Source organism: Ochotona curzoniae, unplaced genomic scaffold, assembly GCF_017591425.1.
Source record: "Ochotona curzoniae isolate NIBS_2020 unplaced genomic scaffold, NIBS_Ocur_1.0 contig_430, whole genome shotgun sequence".
NCBI classification, from domain to species: domain Eukaryota; kingdom Metazoa; phylum Chordata; class Mammalia; order Lagomorpha; family Ochotonidae; genus Ochotona; species Ochotona curzoniae.
In genome coordinates this window covers 19,857,527-19,872,102 of record NW_024466219.1, presented here as the reverse complement: position 1 = coordinate 19,872,102, position 14,576 = coordinate 19,857,527, and the positions used below count along the sequence as shown (strand labels likewise).

The 14,576-nt window shown below is 38.4% G+C and overlaps 1 protein-coding gene across 9 annotated transcripts in view; it reads right to left on the bottom strand.

Annotated features, from left to right (window-relative positions):
• Window positions 1-2,053: 2,053 nt before the first annotated feature.
• Window positions 2,054-14,576, bottom strand: part of RCOR3 (REST corepressor 3) — a 59,159-nt gene continuing 46,636 nt past the window's right edge. For 5 of the 9 annotated variants that reach the window (XM_040985620.1, XM_040985621.1, XM_040985619.1 and 2 more), the window contains 3 exons: window positions 13,764-13,821; window positions 5,071-5,312; window positions 2,054-4,607 (listed from right to left, as the gene is read on the bottom strand). In XM_040985620.1, coding sequence (XP_040841554.1) covers window positions 4,263-4,607; window positions 5,071-5,312; window positions 13,764-13,821 — 645 coding nt within the window. In that variant the 3' untranslated portion in view covers window positions 2,054-4,262. Of the gene's footprint in view, window positions 4,608-5,070; window positions 5,313-12,930; window positions 13,640-13,763; window positions 13,822-14,576 lie in introns of those variants that run through there. The other 4 variants (XM_040985624.1, XM_040985625.1, XM_040985627.1 and 1 more) reach the window with 3 other exon arrangements.

Below are 14,576 nucleotides of genomic sequence, written 5' to 3'. Positions count from 1 at the left end.
GCCTGCTTCCCAAAGCCTGCAAAGAAGGCCGAGTCTGCTGGCAGGACAGAAGTCATGAAGCCATAGGACATGATCGCAGAAGTGCCAACCTGTCGCCCTGGTGGTTAGGAATCTGGGCAGCTCACAAGTGCATGAATACCAGGAAGTAGAAACCACCGGGCGCTCCACACCCACATCCTCTATCAGTTATTATGGCATCCTTTTAAGTTTCCTTTCTGCCTTTTGTCTGTATGGTGTTAAAAGGACTGTTTCCATTTTTACACTCTAATACTTCAGCAGTTTGTGGAGGGAATGAAACAAGTAAATGTTCAGTTTGTCTTTTTGAACTGGAATTCAACTTTTATTTTTTTGTACTACCCTTTAAATCTTCTGAAGTATGTCAAAACACACAGTTATTAGGAAGGTGATGATGTTACAGGGACAAAGGCTTCCAGCATTCAGTGGGAAGATGTACTCCTAGTTTATTAATTTTACAAAGCTGAGGCTCAGAGAAGTTGTTTAGTCAGGTGGAACAGACTCATCAAATGAAAGTTTGTGGCAAGTCCAGTTGCCACCTGACCCCAGCATCCCATAGTGGGTTAGAGTTGGAGCCCCAGCTGCTCCCATTCCCATCCAGCTCCCTGCTCATGGCCTTGAAAAGCAGCAGCAGATGGCCACGTCCTTGGATCCCTGCACCCATGTGGAGCACCCAGATGAAGCTCCTGGCTCCTAGTTTCAGCCCGGCTCAGCCCCAGCTGTTGAGGTCATCTGAGGAATGACCCAATGGATGCTAGATCTTTGTCTCCCTCTCTGTAACCCTTTCAAATAAGTAAGTACAGCAACCTTTAAAAAAAGATTTTATTTGAAATGCAGTTATAGAAGAGAGGCAGAGACAAAAAAAGAGACATTTTCCATGTGCTGTTTCAGTCCCAAAATGGCTTCAACAGGTACGAAGTCGAGTTTCATCTTATGTGGGTCTTAGATGTGGGTGCAGTGACCCAAGAACTTGTGCCACCTGATGGCATTCTGGGCCATTAGCAGGGAGCAAGAACATCAATTATTTAAAAAAAAAAATTTTTTTTTTAGGGCAACTATTTTGTTATTTCCCGAGCCCAATAACAAAGGCCTTCAGTGATCCTGTCTCCCAATTTTGGGATAAGTTGAACAGCCAGCACGTCAACAAATGTGGTCTTGGGGGTGAAGCTGTCTTCAAGCCAGCTCATGTCAAACAAGAGAGCTGGTTGGTAACTGAGCTAGACAAACGCCTCGAGAAAAACTCCTTGTTTGTACACTGAACATTGAAGTGCACAGGAAAGAAGCTGGTGTTGTGGCACAGCAGACATCCCTTATGGGCACTGGTTCAAATCTCAGCTGCTCCATTTCCTAGCTGGTTCCCTGCTAATGTGCCGGGGAAGGCAGACAGTTCCTCTCATCCATGTGAGCTCCGATGGGAGATCCTGGCTCCTGGTTTTAGCTTGCCTAGCCTGACCATTTGAGGAATTCCAAGATTATTCTTTTTGAGACTTTGACACCCATATTAACTAGCTAGCTATGAATACTTATGGATAATATTCTTTTGATAACAGGAATGAACATTAAATTAACACAGCTTATTTAATCATTTTGCATTTTAAACAAAGTGTTTGCAACATTCTTAATGCTTTTTTTTTTCTTGTTAATAACAACTACTCAGTTTTTAGATTGTTCTTTATCTGTTCCGAAAAAAGAATGCAGGTCTATGTTAGGACAAATTTTATATTCCTTCCTTTATTTTATATTCTACTTCACTCCTTTGATGTAAACTGATTAAGGACAAGTTTTGATCAGTAACTTACCTTTACCTCATCCATATTATACTGGAATAAAAATATAATTTTACCAGATGCATTATCAGGGATTTGTTATATAATAAGGCCAGTGCAGATTTCTTAGAAACTAACCCTGAAACCGATCAAAGTGATCATTGAAACATTTCTAGCTTTTGCTTTCTTATGAAATATCTAGATTTTTCACAGCGAGGAGGTCCTAAGTTACTCACACAACATGAAATTATATAAAATAGAAGACATAGACATCGTTAAATCTTTAATCCTTTGATAAGCAGCAAGCATTTCAATCTTTCAGGCCAAACACTGCTTAAACAAAAAGTAAAATAATGACGTGCAAAATATTTACAAAATATGTAAAGCACACAATAAAGACATCTCACTATATACATGTGTCATATTCCTAATGAAGCTAAGGTTTTTCTACTGTGTGCTCTGACATACGTAAACCAAGTGACAGCACACCCTTCAGATGCAGCACCTTGGCCCATGTCTGGGATAGAAAAGATTTTTAAATGAATCACAACGTCCTGATTAGCTGTCCGAGATGCTGGTGCTGACCAACCTGACATTCCACGTACTGTGTACTGAAGGTCTACTGACAAGAGACAAGACATTAAAAGCTGTAAAGATATAGTTTGCACAATGCAAGACAATCTAAGTGCTTCAAAAAAATGCTTTAAATATTTTAAGATATGCCAATGTCTCTTGTGGCCTTTAAAGGAAAAATAAGTATAAATTCTTGAATATTATTAATTTTAATCCTTATATTTCATCTGGTTTTAATCCAGGGTGGGAACCATTTAGGATGATCAGATGAGAACGGAAAGGCCCAGGACCCACCCTGGTCATGTTTTAGATTATGCCAGAACTTGAGGTCCATTTGGAAGGAAGATCTTGAAAACTACAGCTCATCAGTGAACTGAATCTACAGCTCTTTAAAGCTATTGAGCCAATGGTGACCAGTTTCCACGACAGTTGGGAATGTATGATCTCTCAGATACACTGAATTAGGGTTTTAGATGATGACTCGTTCACAAAGCAGTTCTGACGAGAATGTGAATGTGCAAACATTCAGCCTTCTATCCAGTAGTAAGGCAAGCCAACTGATCTCTGCATAAATCATGATTCTAATACGAAATTAATCATCAATCATAAAATATAAAAAATATTAGTAACACATTGTTGAAATATCACTTACAAAATACTTTTTGTTGGTATTTAATGGTTGGTCATGTGTTGAATTAAGAAGTCTTGAAACACCTGTTTCTTAATAAAAAGGGGCCTTGCATTTTGCATTAGCAGGACAAGTGTGTCAATATGCTGATACATGTCAGATAACAGATTCTTAAATTTATTTTATGGAATAATGTTGATGAGTTAACCCTAAACCAAACCCAAAAGTACAGGCTGGCTACAAGGAATACAGAAATGTATCCAAACAGTAAAATAGATTTATCAAGAAAACACCCTTCATATTAAATGCAGATCATTTTAATAAGCATGAGGGTAATTTTAAGTTCAGAATCTAAAACATAAAAAAGTACTGTAAATAAATGTTTCCATAACCATCATTGCTACATAACTGACAAAATATAATAACTCTAATGTCCTCAAATGTAGGCAACTACTAGTTAAAAGCAGATTATCATTTAGAAAACATTTAAAAAAATTCCAAAGTAACTCTTTCAAGGAACTTAAAGACATTCTATTTCAACACATTGAGTTCTCATTGGTGTGTAAAAGCATTATTCCAATCCTCTTATCACTGATAGATGAAGGGCCAATGACCTTTAAACAAGGACTTTTCACTCGGACCCTACACTGCACGTTAAAGGGTCAGTGGATTCAGTACATTCTTTGTGGTTTCATACAATTGCTTTGCAATTGATTAAATTGCTTTCTTTTAAAGGAATGTATTTAAATTCCTTTAAGAAAAAAAGCATTTTTTTGGAAAAAAAAAAAAAAGAAAAAGGGATATGTAGCTATAGTTAAATATGCATAAAACAAATGCCAAAATCTGAAATGCAGGCTATTTATTCTTGCTCTCCTAACATAGGAAAATGTTTTTAAAAATTAAATTAAAAAAGCGCCAAATATCCTTAAGAAACTTTCATAACTCCTAAGTCAATGTTCCTGTCCTAAGAGCCTTGACTATGAAGAGGCAAGAATGTGACAAACCTCAATAAATACAGTAAAAACAAAATAAAACCCCGTGGTCTACAGAATACTTTTTTCCTCCTTTCACGCGTGTTCACATTGGTGGACACACACACACCCCAGCAGGGAGGCTAACGGAAGGCTTTCGGCCGAGTAACCTTTTCATCTAGTGCACCTGCCATAGAACTAGTCCGCAGCCTCGGGATCTAGGAAGAGTGTTAGCTCTCTTGCATCAGCCAGATGAGCACTGGTGTAATGATGGGGTGGAGAGTGACTGCAGCTTTGTCCAATTAATCTTTAGTGCAGTGAGGACTGTGAATCTGTCTGAATTCCAATAAGTGATGGTGGCTGCTGACCACCTACTGTGGACAACACCGGTCTTGGGTTTAGACGGGGCGGCATAGAATTAGCAGGGCGAATGAGAGGTGGTGGAGGCTGATTTAAAGTTGGCCGCGGCTGGATGAACCGGGCCTGCTGCTGGAGTGGAGGAGGCTGCCGGTGAAGAGCGGGGGCGGCAGGCAGTGTTGGACGAAGAAGAGGTGGAGGCTGGTTCAGAGTGGCAATGGGGGCTGTTGGTGTTGGAGTGGATGATGGGGCAGGAGGTGATGGACCCAGAGTCCGAGGAGCCTGTGGCGTCTGTGCCTAGAGGTGAGGAAACAAAAATACAGGTATGAGATGTCAATCCTAATGTACTTCACACAATATAGTTCGGGCTGTCACAGGAAAAACAAATCAAAACAAAACAAAAACATAACACCAGTGTTTATTGGAAGCACAAGCTTCTTTTATTTTAAACAAAACAAAACAAAAAACAAAAGAAAAAAAAACAACTGAGAAAGCAATGAGGCTACCAAACAGGCATCTTTATTAGTAAACAGCTTAATACTGGAAATAAAAGTAAGACTATGATGAAAGAACAATACACTCTCCATTCTGCCAGGATCAGAAATTAGCGTGTCATTATGACTTAAGAGTCACGAGACGCACCACGAAGTGTATTGTCAACCTTTCATGCTCATTTAGCTAGTCCTCTGACACATTAGCCTTAGAGAATACCACACAGAATGGTCATTCCTCAGCTCATAAATTCCATACACAAACACACCTCCTCTTCTTCATCAGTGCTCTTCCCTGATGGCACATTAGAAGCACTTTTTGTCTCCTCCCCTAAAGCAGAAGCATCACCATTAGAAGCCTGGGTTCCTTGTTCTGCTTCCCACTCCTGCAATACCTCCTCTAAGTTAAACCGACGCCTGTAGTTTACAAAGAAGTTCTTCACTTGGCCAACAGTCTTGTTGCCAATTACATCTGCAATAGCTTGAAAATCTTTACCATATTTGCGGACACCTGGAAGGCAAAGTAAATAATACACCTGTGAAGGATCAGTAAGGAGAGCCGTGTGTACTACACATCATGCACACACACAAGATAGCAGCAGTGAAAATCCTTTCTGATAATCTGCTCACTTCTGAGATGCAGGCTAAGACATCAGGATCACAGACGAACACTATCAATTATGTCATTTTATTGAGCCCGTCACTTGCCTTCAGCTGAACAATCAGAAACTTACCATGTTTTTACATACTCAGTTATTCTCTCCAATCCTTTCTGGAACTCTCAAATACAGTCCATTATTGTAAAGCTTTGAATTCTTTGTTCCATCCTCAATTCCATATTCATTTATTTCCCTAGTAGCCAGTCACCTAAATTTGAGCAACACCGTTTGTAAACAAAACTGGATGGGAATGAGCCATCTCTCTTATCCCCTCAATGGTCTGAGCGAGTAGCCTTAGAGCTCCCCCATTAAGAAAAGCAGTCCAATTTTGGTCTTAATACTAACTTCAACATGAGTTCTTGCCTACCCACCAGGTTACCAACACACAGAAATAAGAATTTTCATGTAAAAAGCAGGAGAATCTCTACAGTCTGAAGGATCAAAACTGGGAAGGTTTTTTTTCAGTCATTTGGGTATTTAAACTCCAACAGACCTGAGCTATGCTTCACTGCCTTAAGAATAAGGGGAGAGTAGTGACCATTCAAACAGCACTTGTGCACACCATCTTAAGAATGGTTATTTGAAATTCTAAATTTTCACAGAGATGGCATTGTAAATGAAGGATCATGGTTAATGAAGTTAAGACTATCAATTATGCTACAGAATTTAAAATGAGCAATTTTCACTGCAGAGAATGTGAAAAGAAGTTCACCAATTCGTTCTAGGAAGAAATGTACTTAGGGCAAAACAGAAAGTTGTGAGACATTTTCATTTTATAATTTGTTTTAAAAAATACTATTAAACAGCTAATTCTGTCCTTAGTTTAAAATGGGAATTTGGAAACAGGTATTTCTGATTACAAATAAGTTCAATTATGGGGAGTTCCTTTATCTTAGAGGCTTTTGGACAGGAGGTCCAAAACTATAACCCTATGATCATATTTTATTTCTTTATGTAGTTTGGTATTCATAAGTTTTATCCATTTGCTCTGTCTTCAAAAGACATGCAAGACAACAAAGCAAAAGACATTGTTTGCAATGGTTTGTATTCATGAACTGGTCTCCAGTTTGAACTTTAAAGTATACGTTGTCTCTATATTCCAGTAAGGGTTAATTTGGCAATACAATGCTAAAATTATTTCATAGGCGTTCCTGTTAGATATTTAAGCATTTTTCTACTACTTATATTTCCAGATAATACTAGTCTTGGGATGGCCACTATAGCACAGCAGGCTAAACTGGCACTTGTAATACCCACATTCCATACTGGAGTATTGGTACAAGGCTTCCAATATAGCTGTCAGCTAATCTATCTTGGAAGGCAGCAGATGCTGCTGCAAATGCCTGGGTCCCTGTCGCCCACATGGGAGATCTGGGATCCTGGATTCAGGCTGACGCAGGCCTGGTCACTGTGGACATCTGGGGAGTGGACCAGTGGATGGGGACTTGGCTCTCTGTTGTTCCACCTTTTCAGTAAATAAAAGACAACTTATCTATAAAGAAAACGTTAACACACAAAAGAGTTATGTCTGTGCCATTTCTAAGTCTGAAACTGCTGCACTGAAAAAAACGACAAACCAGACAGCATTCTACTGTGTACCGATTTCTGCACTGGGATATTTAATTCAAATTCTAAAAATGCCCCCAATCTACTGAATACATGAGTTTAAAATTAAAATTTTAATTAAGTCTGGGATTAGATCCTAGTAAGAGGTCACACTCTAGATCTGAAGTCAGAATAACCCTCAGGACATATGCCTTTGAAAATATCTTTCCAAACCCTAAGTTGTCCCCAAGTCTGATCCAATATGTAACTGTTCCTTCTTTTACCTTCTTACTTCTTAATTTTCTCTAGCTAAATGGATTTTTACCTTGTTATCAGTATTCTAACATTTTCAAAAATTATAGATTCTAACTCAAAATGATTTCTCATGAGCACTCTAGTTTTCCTTGGGACTTTGACTGCCACCCAGCAATGTTATTGTTAACTCATGGATGCCAGTGTGGAGTCATCAAGGCTCAGAGCTCCACAGTAGCCTGTCCTACTGCTGAGGACACCAACGAGTGTCCTGCAAAGAGCTGTGCCCAGGTAGGAATCCCCTGAGCCTTCAGGCTGCCTCACAGGATCTTGGGTAGCTGAGTTCCTTGGCAGGCCCTCCTGGACAAGAGCAACCTAATCTGCTTGCTCCAATGCACTGTGACAAGTTTCCTAATTTTCTCTGCATAGCATGTTAAAAAAGATATCCATCAACACCAGCACAAACACAACCTATGAAGTTCTCGGCAACTCTGATTTTTCTTCCTATAATCACACAGGTGTATATGGCAGATTTCTTTATCACCTTCCATCCCCAGTGTCACAGCGTGTTTGGGTTAGAACACAATGATCCTTAAGCTTGACGCTAGACTAGCAGGCAGCTAAGCTCCAGTGAAATGCTACTGAATGGAACTTTTCCTTCAGGAGACTGTCCAGCCTGGCTTCTGGAGGATGGGCAGTGGGGCAGGCAGAGGAAACAGCTAGCTTGAAGAACTGACAGCATCATAGCAACCTTATTTTTAATCTGTACCTGGAGGGAAAGGCGGTCCATTTTTTAAATAGTTTATAATAAGCATTGCAATCTGATAGCCTTTTCCAGCAAGAAAATTAAATATTGTGATTGGATTAGTTTCTTCCTGAGGAAGTTAAAGGCTCAGGTGTAATAGTTGCTAAATTAAAGGCTCAACTGTAGGGCAAGAGATCAATTTTTAGGGATTAGGGAATAACCATTCAGACAACCCTGGAAGAGGCAAATCATAAATCTCACAGGGAAAGGTAAAAATTGTTTTTCAAATATCTAAATTTAATTCAAAAGTTATAATGACATACTTTGGATTTCTATGCTTGCAGATGATACCATCTTTAACAATATTTACATTTAAAGTTTATTTGGGAACACAAAACTGTAACTCAGTATGGTCTTCTGTTGCTGTGGCCTATGAAAGACCACATTTTCCAACCAGTGTTCTACACTGCCTGATATAAAACATCCATTTGTATTCTTGCTTACACTTTTTAATTTATATGTCTAAATTGTTCAATGAAATATTTTGTATCAAATGGAAGGATTTTACCATAGGCACTAAACTATCAGAGATTGTGAATTTGTGAAGTTGGTTTAATGCATCATTTTGAACTTTATGCACTATGAAGAAGGGCAAAATATGAACATAAAACCTCAAGGTATTCTTTTCCTGCCCTTTATATAGATATTTCCTCAAGTTAGGATGCATTTTAGCATAATTAGGAAATATTAGTTCTTTCAAGCTCTACTTTTGAAACAGGAATGTGATTCAATCAATAAGACATGAAAAACCATTTGGAGATAAACATTTTTTCAGCCCATGTAAATCTCTTCAGTAATTCAGCATTAAAAGTAGGAAGATACTGGGACAGGTATTTGGCCCAATAGTGAGCCTGCTGGCCAGGATGCCCGTCTTCTGGAATGTCTGGGTTTGAGTTCTGGCTCCCTCTCCTGATTTTAGCTTCCTGCTAATGAGTACCCTGGCAGTACGCAGAGATGGCTCCAACAGCCAGGTCCTTAGTCCTCACTGCTCTAGTCATTTAGGGAGCAAGTCTGTGGACGGGAGCTCTGTCTCTCAAAGAAGAAATATCAAGTGGTAGAAAGATATCAATTCCAGTGGACAGTAAATGGTGCACAAAGGTGAGGACTACATCAGAGCCATGTATTCTCTTTCCAGTATACACCCTCTCCCTTCTGGGTCTTACATTCTCTACTTGACTAAGTTAAATTTCATTACAAAACCCTGGAAATATTGAATTGCTAATTATTTGAAGTAAGTGGACCAGAGGGCTGAGGGTTATACTCTTACCTCCATTCTTATGGCCGTCAGTTAAAATAGAAGAACTCCAGAGCAAAAGGCTGCCTTCCAGATGCAAAGGCAGAATCTCCCTAGCCATTCTAGTTTGTTTGCTTAGTATTTGACAAAACTAAAAAGAGGGCAATTTCTAGACCTGCAACTTAATTTCTCTTAAAGCAATGAATGTAAACTACAGACACATTTTACTATATGCAAGCATAACCTACTACATTTCTACCATTTTGTGTTGTGTGAGATGGCGGTAACAAGAACAAAACAAATTTTGGGCCCAGCGGCATGGCCTTGCGGCTAAAGTCCTCACCTTGAATGCACCGGGATCCCATATAGGGACCAATTCTAATCCTGGCAGCTCCACTTACCATCCAGCTCCCTGCTTATGGCCTGGGAAAGCAGTCGAGGACGCCCAAAGCCTTGGGACCCTGCACCCATGTGGGAGACCCGGAAGAAGTTCCTGGTTCCCGGCTTCGGATTGGCATACCACTGGCTGTTGCGCTCACTTGGGGAATGAATCATCAGATGGAAGATCTTCCTCTCTGCCTCTCCTCCTCTCAGTATATCTGACTTTGTAATAAGAATAAATAAATCTTTTTTAAAAAAACAAACAAAAAAGCAAATTAAAGTTTGATGTCTTTATAAAGACAGAAAACCTATTTTGTTTGGCTTTAATGCAGATTTTAGTTAGGGAACATACTGGGGTTTTTTAGTATCAGTGGCTGAGAAACAAATACATTTAAGAGGGAAACTAAGAATGACAAATATTACAAACCATGCTTCTGCCCTCTATACACTTAAAGAGTGTTCTGTTCTGACATTTAAAGGTATTTCTATTAAAACAGTTAATAACTGTTCTATTTTACATGAGAAAAACAAGACACATACCTAGAATCCAACTCCTTTCTTTTCTTGCTCAACAAAGAATGTTCCTTATTTGATTATGATCTTAGGCTAACTTGCAAAAGCATGTAGATGAGCAAAATTTTACATATGACAAGCTACAAACAGGATGATATGGTACTATCAACACAAATACATGAAGGTAATACTTGGCTTCACTTTTACCTAGCTTGTTACGACAGAAGTCAAGTACCATTCTTTGGTAAATATTTTAAGAGGATTAAACTAGTTGCATTGATGATGTCCCACTTGAAGAATGTTACTGAAATTATAATATAGACAGAAGAACAATTAACATAAAGCGTTAAATTACAAAATATAAAGACATTCTTATTTGATCCGAGTACAATTTTTCCTCCTTCCACGTAAGAAAGAGAGGAAAATGGGTACTTAAATGCTTAGCATGTAGTAAACAACATGAGTAGATGGGATAGAAAAGTTTAGGCCCTGGGACAGGAAATGATCTTGATAGGTTCATTCGGTTTTAAAAGAGTTACAACACAAAACGTACTTGTGAAGCTCAACTGTCACTAGGCCATGACTTCTTTCTCCAGGACACTGTAATACTCTATTACGAGCAAGAAAAAATAGGGCATTCAATAAAGGAAAGGCAAATCAGAATATGGCTAAAATGTGTTAATGTAATGTGCTATACAAGTTAAAACATGTATCAAAATATGACTTATTATTATCTTGTAATAATGTGCATTAGAACAATACCACATAAGGGTGTGCCATAAAGAAAGAATTGAAAAAGAACAAAAAAATCTTTGCCCTCTAAGAGTCTTACTTCTGGAGAAACAATTACACATGTTAAAGCAGGCACTGCAATTACGAACTTTTAACCATGTTGGCTCTTGGGCACAGGTGACATGTCAATACAGTTATAGTGATTGTAAGAATCACTTCTGAGCATTATATAAACATGAAACCAAATGGCATCTTGTAATTCTAAAATAACTATCTTGGACACAATTATCTTTATATTTTTATTTTATGGAAGAATAACAAAATGAAAATCCTCAAAAGGAAAAAAAAATCCAAATAATCAAAATAAATAAGACACGAATGTATTACTAAGAAAGCGCCTTTGAAATGCTGTCAGGACATCATGCATACTGCCATACAAACTGCTACCAGTGTGACTTATTTAAGGGATTTCTTATAAATGTATATAACATGCTTTACTTTAGAAGAAATATTTGGTTCTATGTATTAATATTCTATTTTTAATCTTAATATTTATAAGTTATGTCACATTTGTAACTCAAGCTCAAAGCACAAATCTTAACACTACTTTTCCTCTGCCTACAGCTTTGTATCATACCCAACCAGACCCTAAGAGTCACAGGAAAAACTGTAGAACTGACCCTTAATGCTGTAGACAGAACAGTTGCCCAGTATCCAAGTTGCTCTTCAGCTAACCCTTTCATTGGGTAACTCATTACATTAGAGTCCAGGTTGAATACACTAACCCTTAACCAACTGCTTACTGCAAACCAGAGCTCAAGTCTTGGCAGGATCTCTATTAGGATGGAAGAAGACACAGGCTCTACACAAACAGGAGTAATACCTACTCCAAATAGCCATGTTAGCACTACAAGCAGCAGCTCTAAATGAGTAGGAAGCAATTACTGACAATCCTAATTTTAAAACAAAGGTTAAATGCACCATAGTCCAATTTTAACATTAACTTACGCTATAAATCGACAATTTTGTTCTGATTTACTCAGAAACTTAGTTCTACAAAGGTGGACCTTGCCTATATAGTATCAAGCATTTCCCTGTATGAAACGACTGTATTATGCTCTAAGAGCACAAGAGAAAGATTAACATCCTGCTGGCACCTTCCTATGGTATTTTGAAAGCTTGATAACCAGCTAAATCTTATTTTCTTTAAACTGCAGAACTGTGGCCAGTGTCATGACATAGTAAGTTAAGCCTCCATGTGTTATGCACCAGTATTCCATATGGGTACTGGTTCAAGTCCCAGCTGCTCTGCTTCCAATCTGGCTCTTTGCTATTGTGCCTGGAAAAGCAGTAGAGAAGATGGTTCAAGTGGGAGCCCCAGAACAAGCTCCAAGCTACTGGTTTTGGACTGGCCCGGCTCTGGTCATTGTGGCCATTTGAGGAGTGAAACAGAAGATGAGAAGATCTTGCTCTGTCTTTGCTTCTCTCTTAAATCTGGCTTTCAAATAGAAATAAATCAATCTTCAAGACAAAACAAAATAAAAACTTACAGAGCCATCTATCAACCATTTATGAGAATTATTCTATCAGCCACTTTTATTTGCAAAAGTGAATAAGGCTTCTTCCTATTGTTTGTACTAACATTTCTTAATGAATATTTGAAAATATTTTCAAAAGCGTGTTCAGATATTTTACTAGGGCCTCCCTCCTGTCTCAGAATTGTTAATCTTGAAAAAAAGCTAATAGTTGGTAGCCATAAAGACATTGTTTGGGGTCCCACATCCCACATTACAGTGCCATATATATTAATAATATTCTTATTAATATACACTGTAGGAGGCAACCGGTGATGGCTCAAGACAATGGGGACCTTTCACCTGTGTAGAAGACACAGCTCCGGCTCCTGGCAGCAGCCTGGTCTGCCCTTAGCTGCTGCAGACATGCAGGAATGAACCAGCATTTGGGAAATCAATCTGTTCCTCTATCTCTCAAATAAATCAAATACATAAATCCAATTTTTAAAAGCTATTGGTACTTAACACAAAGAGCACTCAGTCAAGAAACAACATCAAAAAAAGTTGAGACTACACTTTGTTACAAAATCAGCCTTGCTGATAGTTTGAGAAAAAAAAAAAAACCACAACCCTGAATATACAATTTGTCTTTCTTCAAAACATTCAGATGTGTAAAAAAAAATATCAGAATCTAGAATGCTTCCAAGTTGTCTACTTATTTTGGGTATTCAGAATACAAAATATCTTTTGCCAGATAACTCAACAAAGGATTCTTATAAATGATGCATTTAAAGTGCTGTTTGCATATCTTTCAATGTGAATCTTAAGTTTCTTTTCAAAAATATAGTCAGGTTCCTAAGCATTCAGTGCTACATCTCTGGGAAACCAAGTATTGACTAAGTTAAATTTTCAGTACCTGACATTTGCCAAAGCAGAAACACTGTTACACAAAGTGGAGAAACCAGAAAGTATCACAGTATTATCATATACTTGTGCTTTTGACTCTGATCAATGTGCAATATGGTAGGAATGAACCCAACATCAGGAGACAGGCACTGTGAGCCCATGGAGCTGGGTCGTGCTGCCATCACCACCAGTGATCTGGTGCTGAGAAGGCACGACGTGCTGTTCGGGACCCCCAAAGGCACATCAGGCTCAGCAGTCGATCCCATCCACACACAGCCCGATCCTGGTCCCTGGGGCCTGTGGGGTGAACAGGAGAGCCCTTTCTTGATCCACTTCTAAACAAAGGGAAGAACTACGGTCGTCATCTTTCATGACAAGTTCAATCATTAGTAACAACAATAACTGCTTATCTTTAATATACCTTGCACTGCTAGAAGTTGCTCCTCTGTGGTCCAACGGGCATTAATTTTCTGATTTGACTACAAAATTAAAGAGAAGTTTCCTAATGAGGATATGAAGACAGACATTTTACCAAAGTGTTTTTTTTTTTTAACTTTTCACCACATCACAGACATGAGACTACTAAAAGTCCAATTACGAAGATTTCATTTTCAGAAGGATTAAAAATATATATATATTCTGAGTTAGCTTTTACCCCACAAAGACAATGAAATGGATATTGACTTGGGAGAGTAAACAACATAAGTATTTATGCTGACCACAGATTTTAAAAAACCTGAGAAAATCTGTAGCCCATTTTCTGACCACAATGTTCCTCTCACACACCATAGACAGCAACTTTAACTTAGTTTTAAACATTTAAGAATATTTTCTTTAGAATGCATCTCCATATCTAAACTTTTTCTCTTTCAATTTCTGAAGCAGAAAAGTGACCTGCTGACAATACATTTTTTTCTCCCCAAACCTATCAATGTTGTTGATAAGAACAATTCCCAGGCTTAGGATTTTATTATTATTATAGCACAATAGCAAATACCTAAACAGATTTTATTAGTATATACCAGTTGACCTAATAAACTTAAGGATGGGGGCACAGGGGTATAGAAGTAAGTATGCCCGCACTTAGAGGTTTGTGGAAGGAGTTGCCAAGGGGAAGTGGCTTTGTGCAATACTGGGCTACACAAAAGGCTTCTACAGGACACAAATGTTCTGGGGAATGCCAACTTTTACACCATGAGTGAAGAGGTAGAAGTGAGCATTTGTGAAGAAGTAA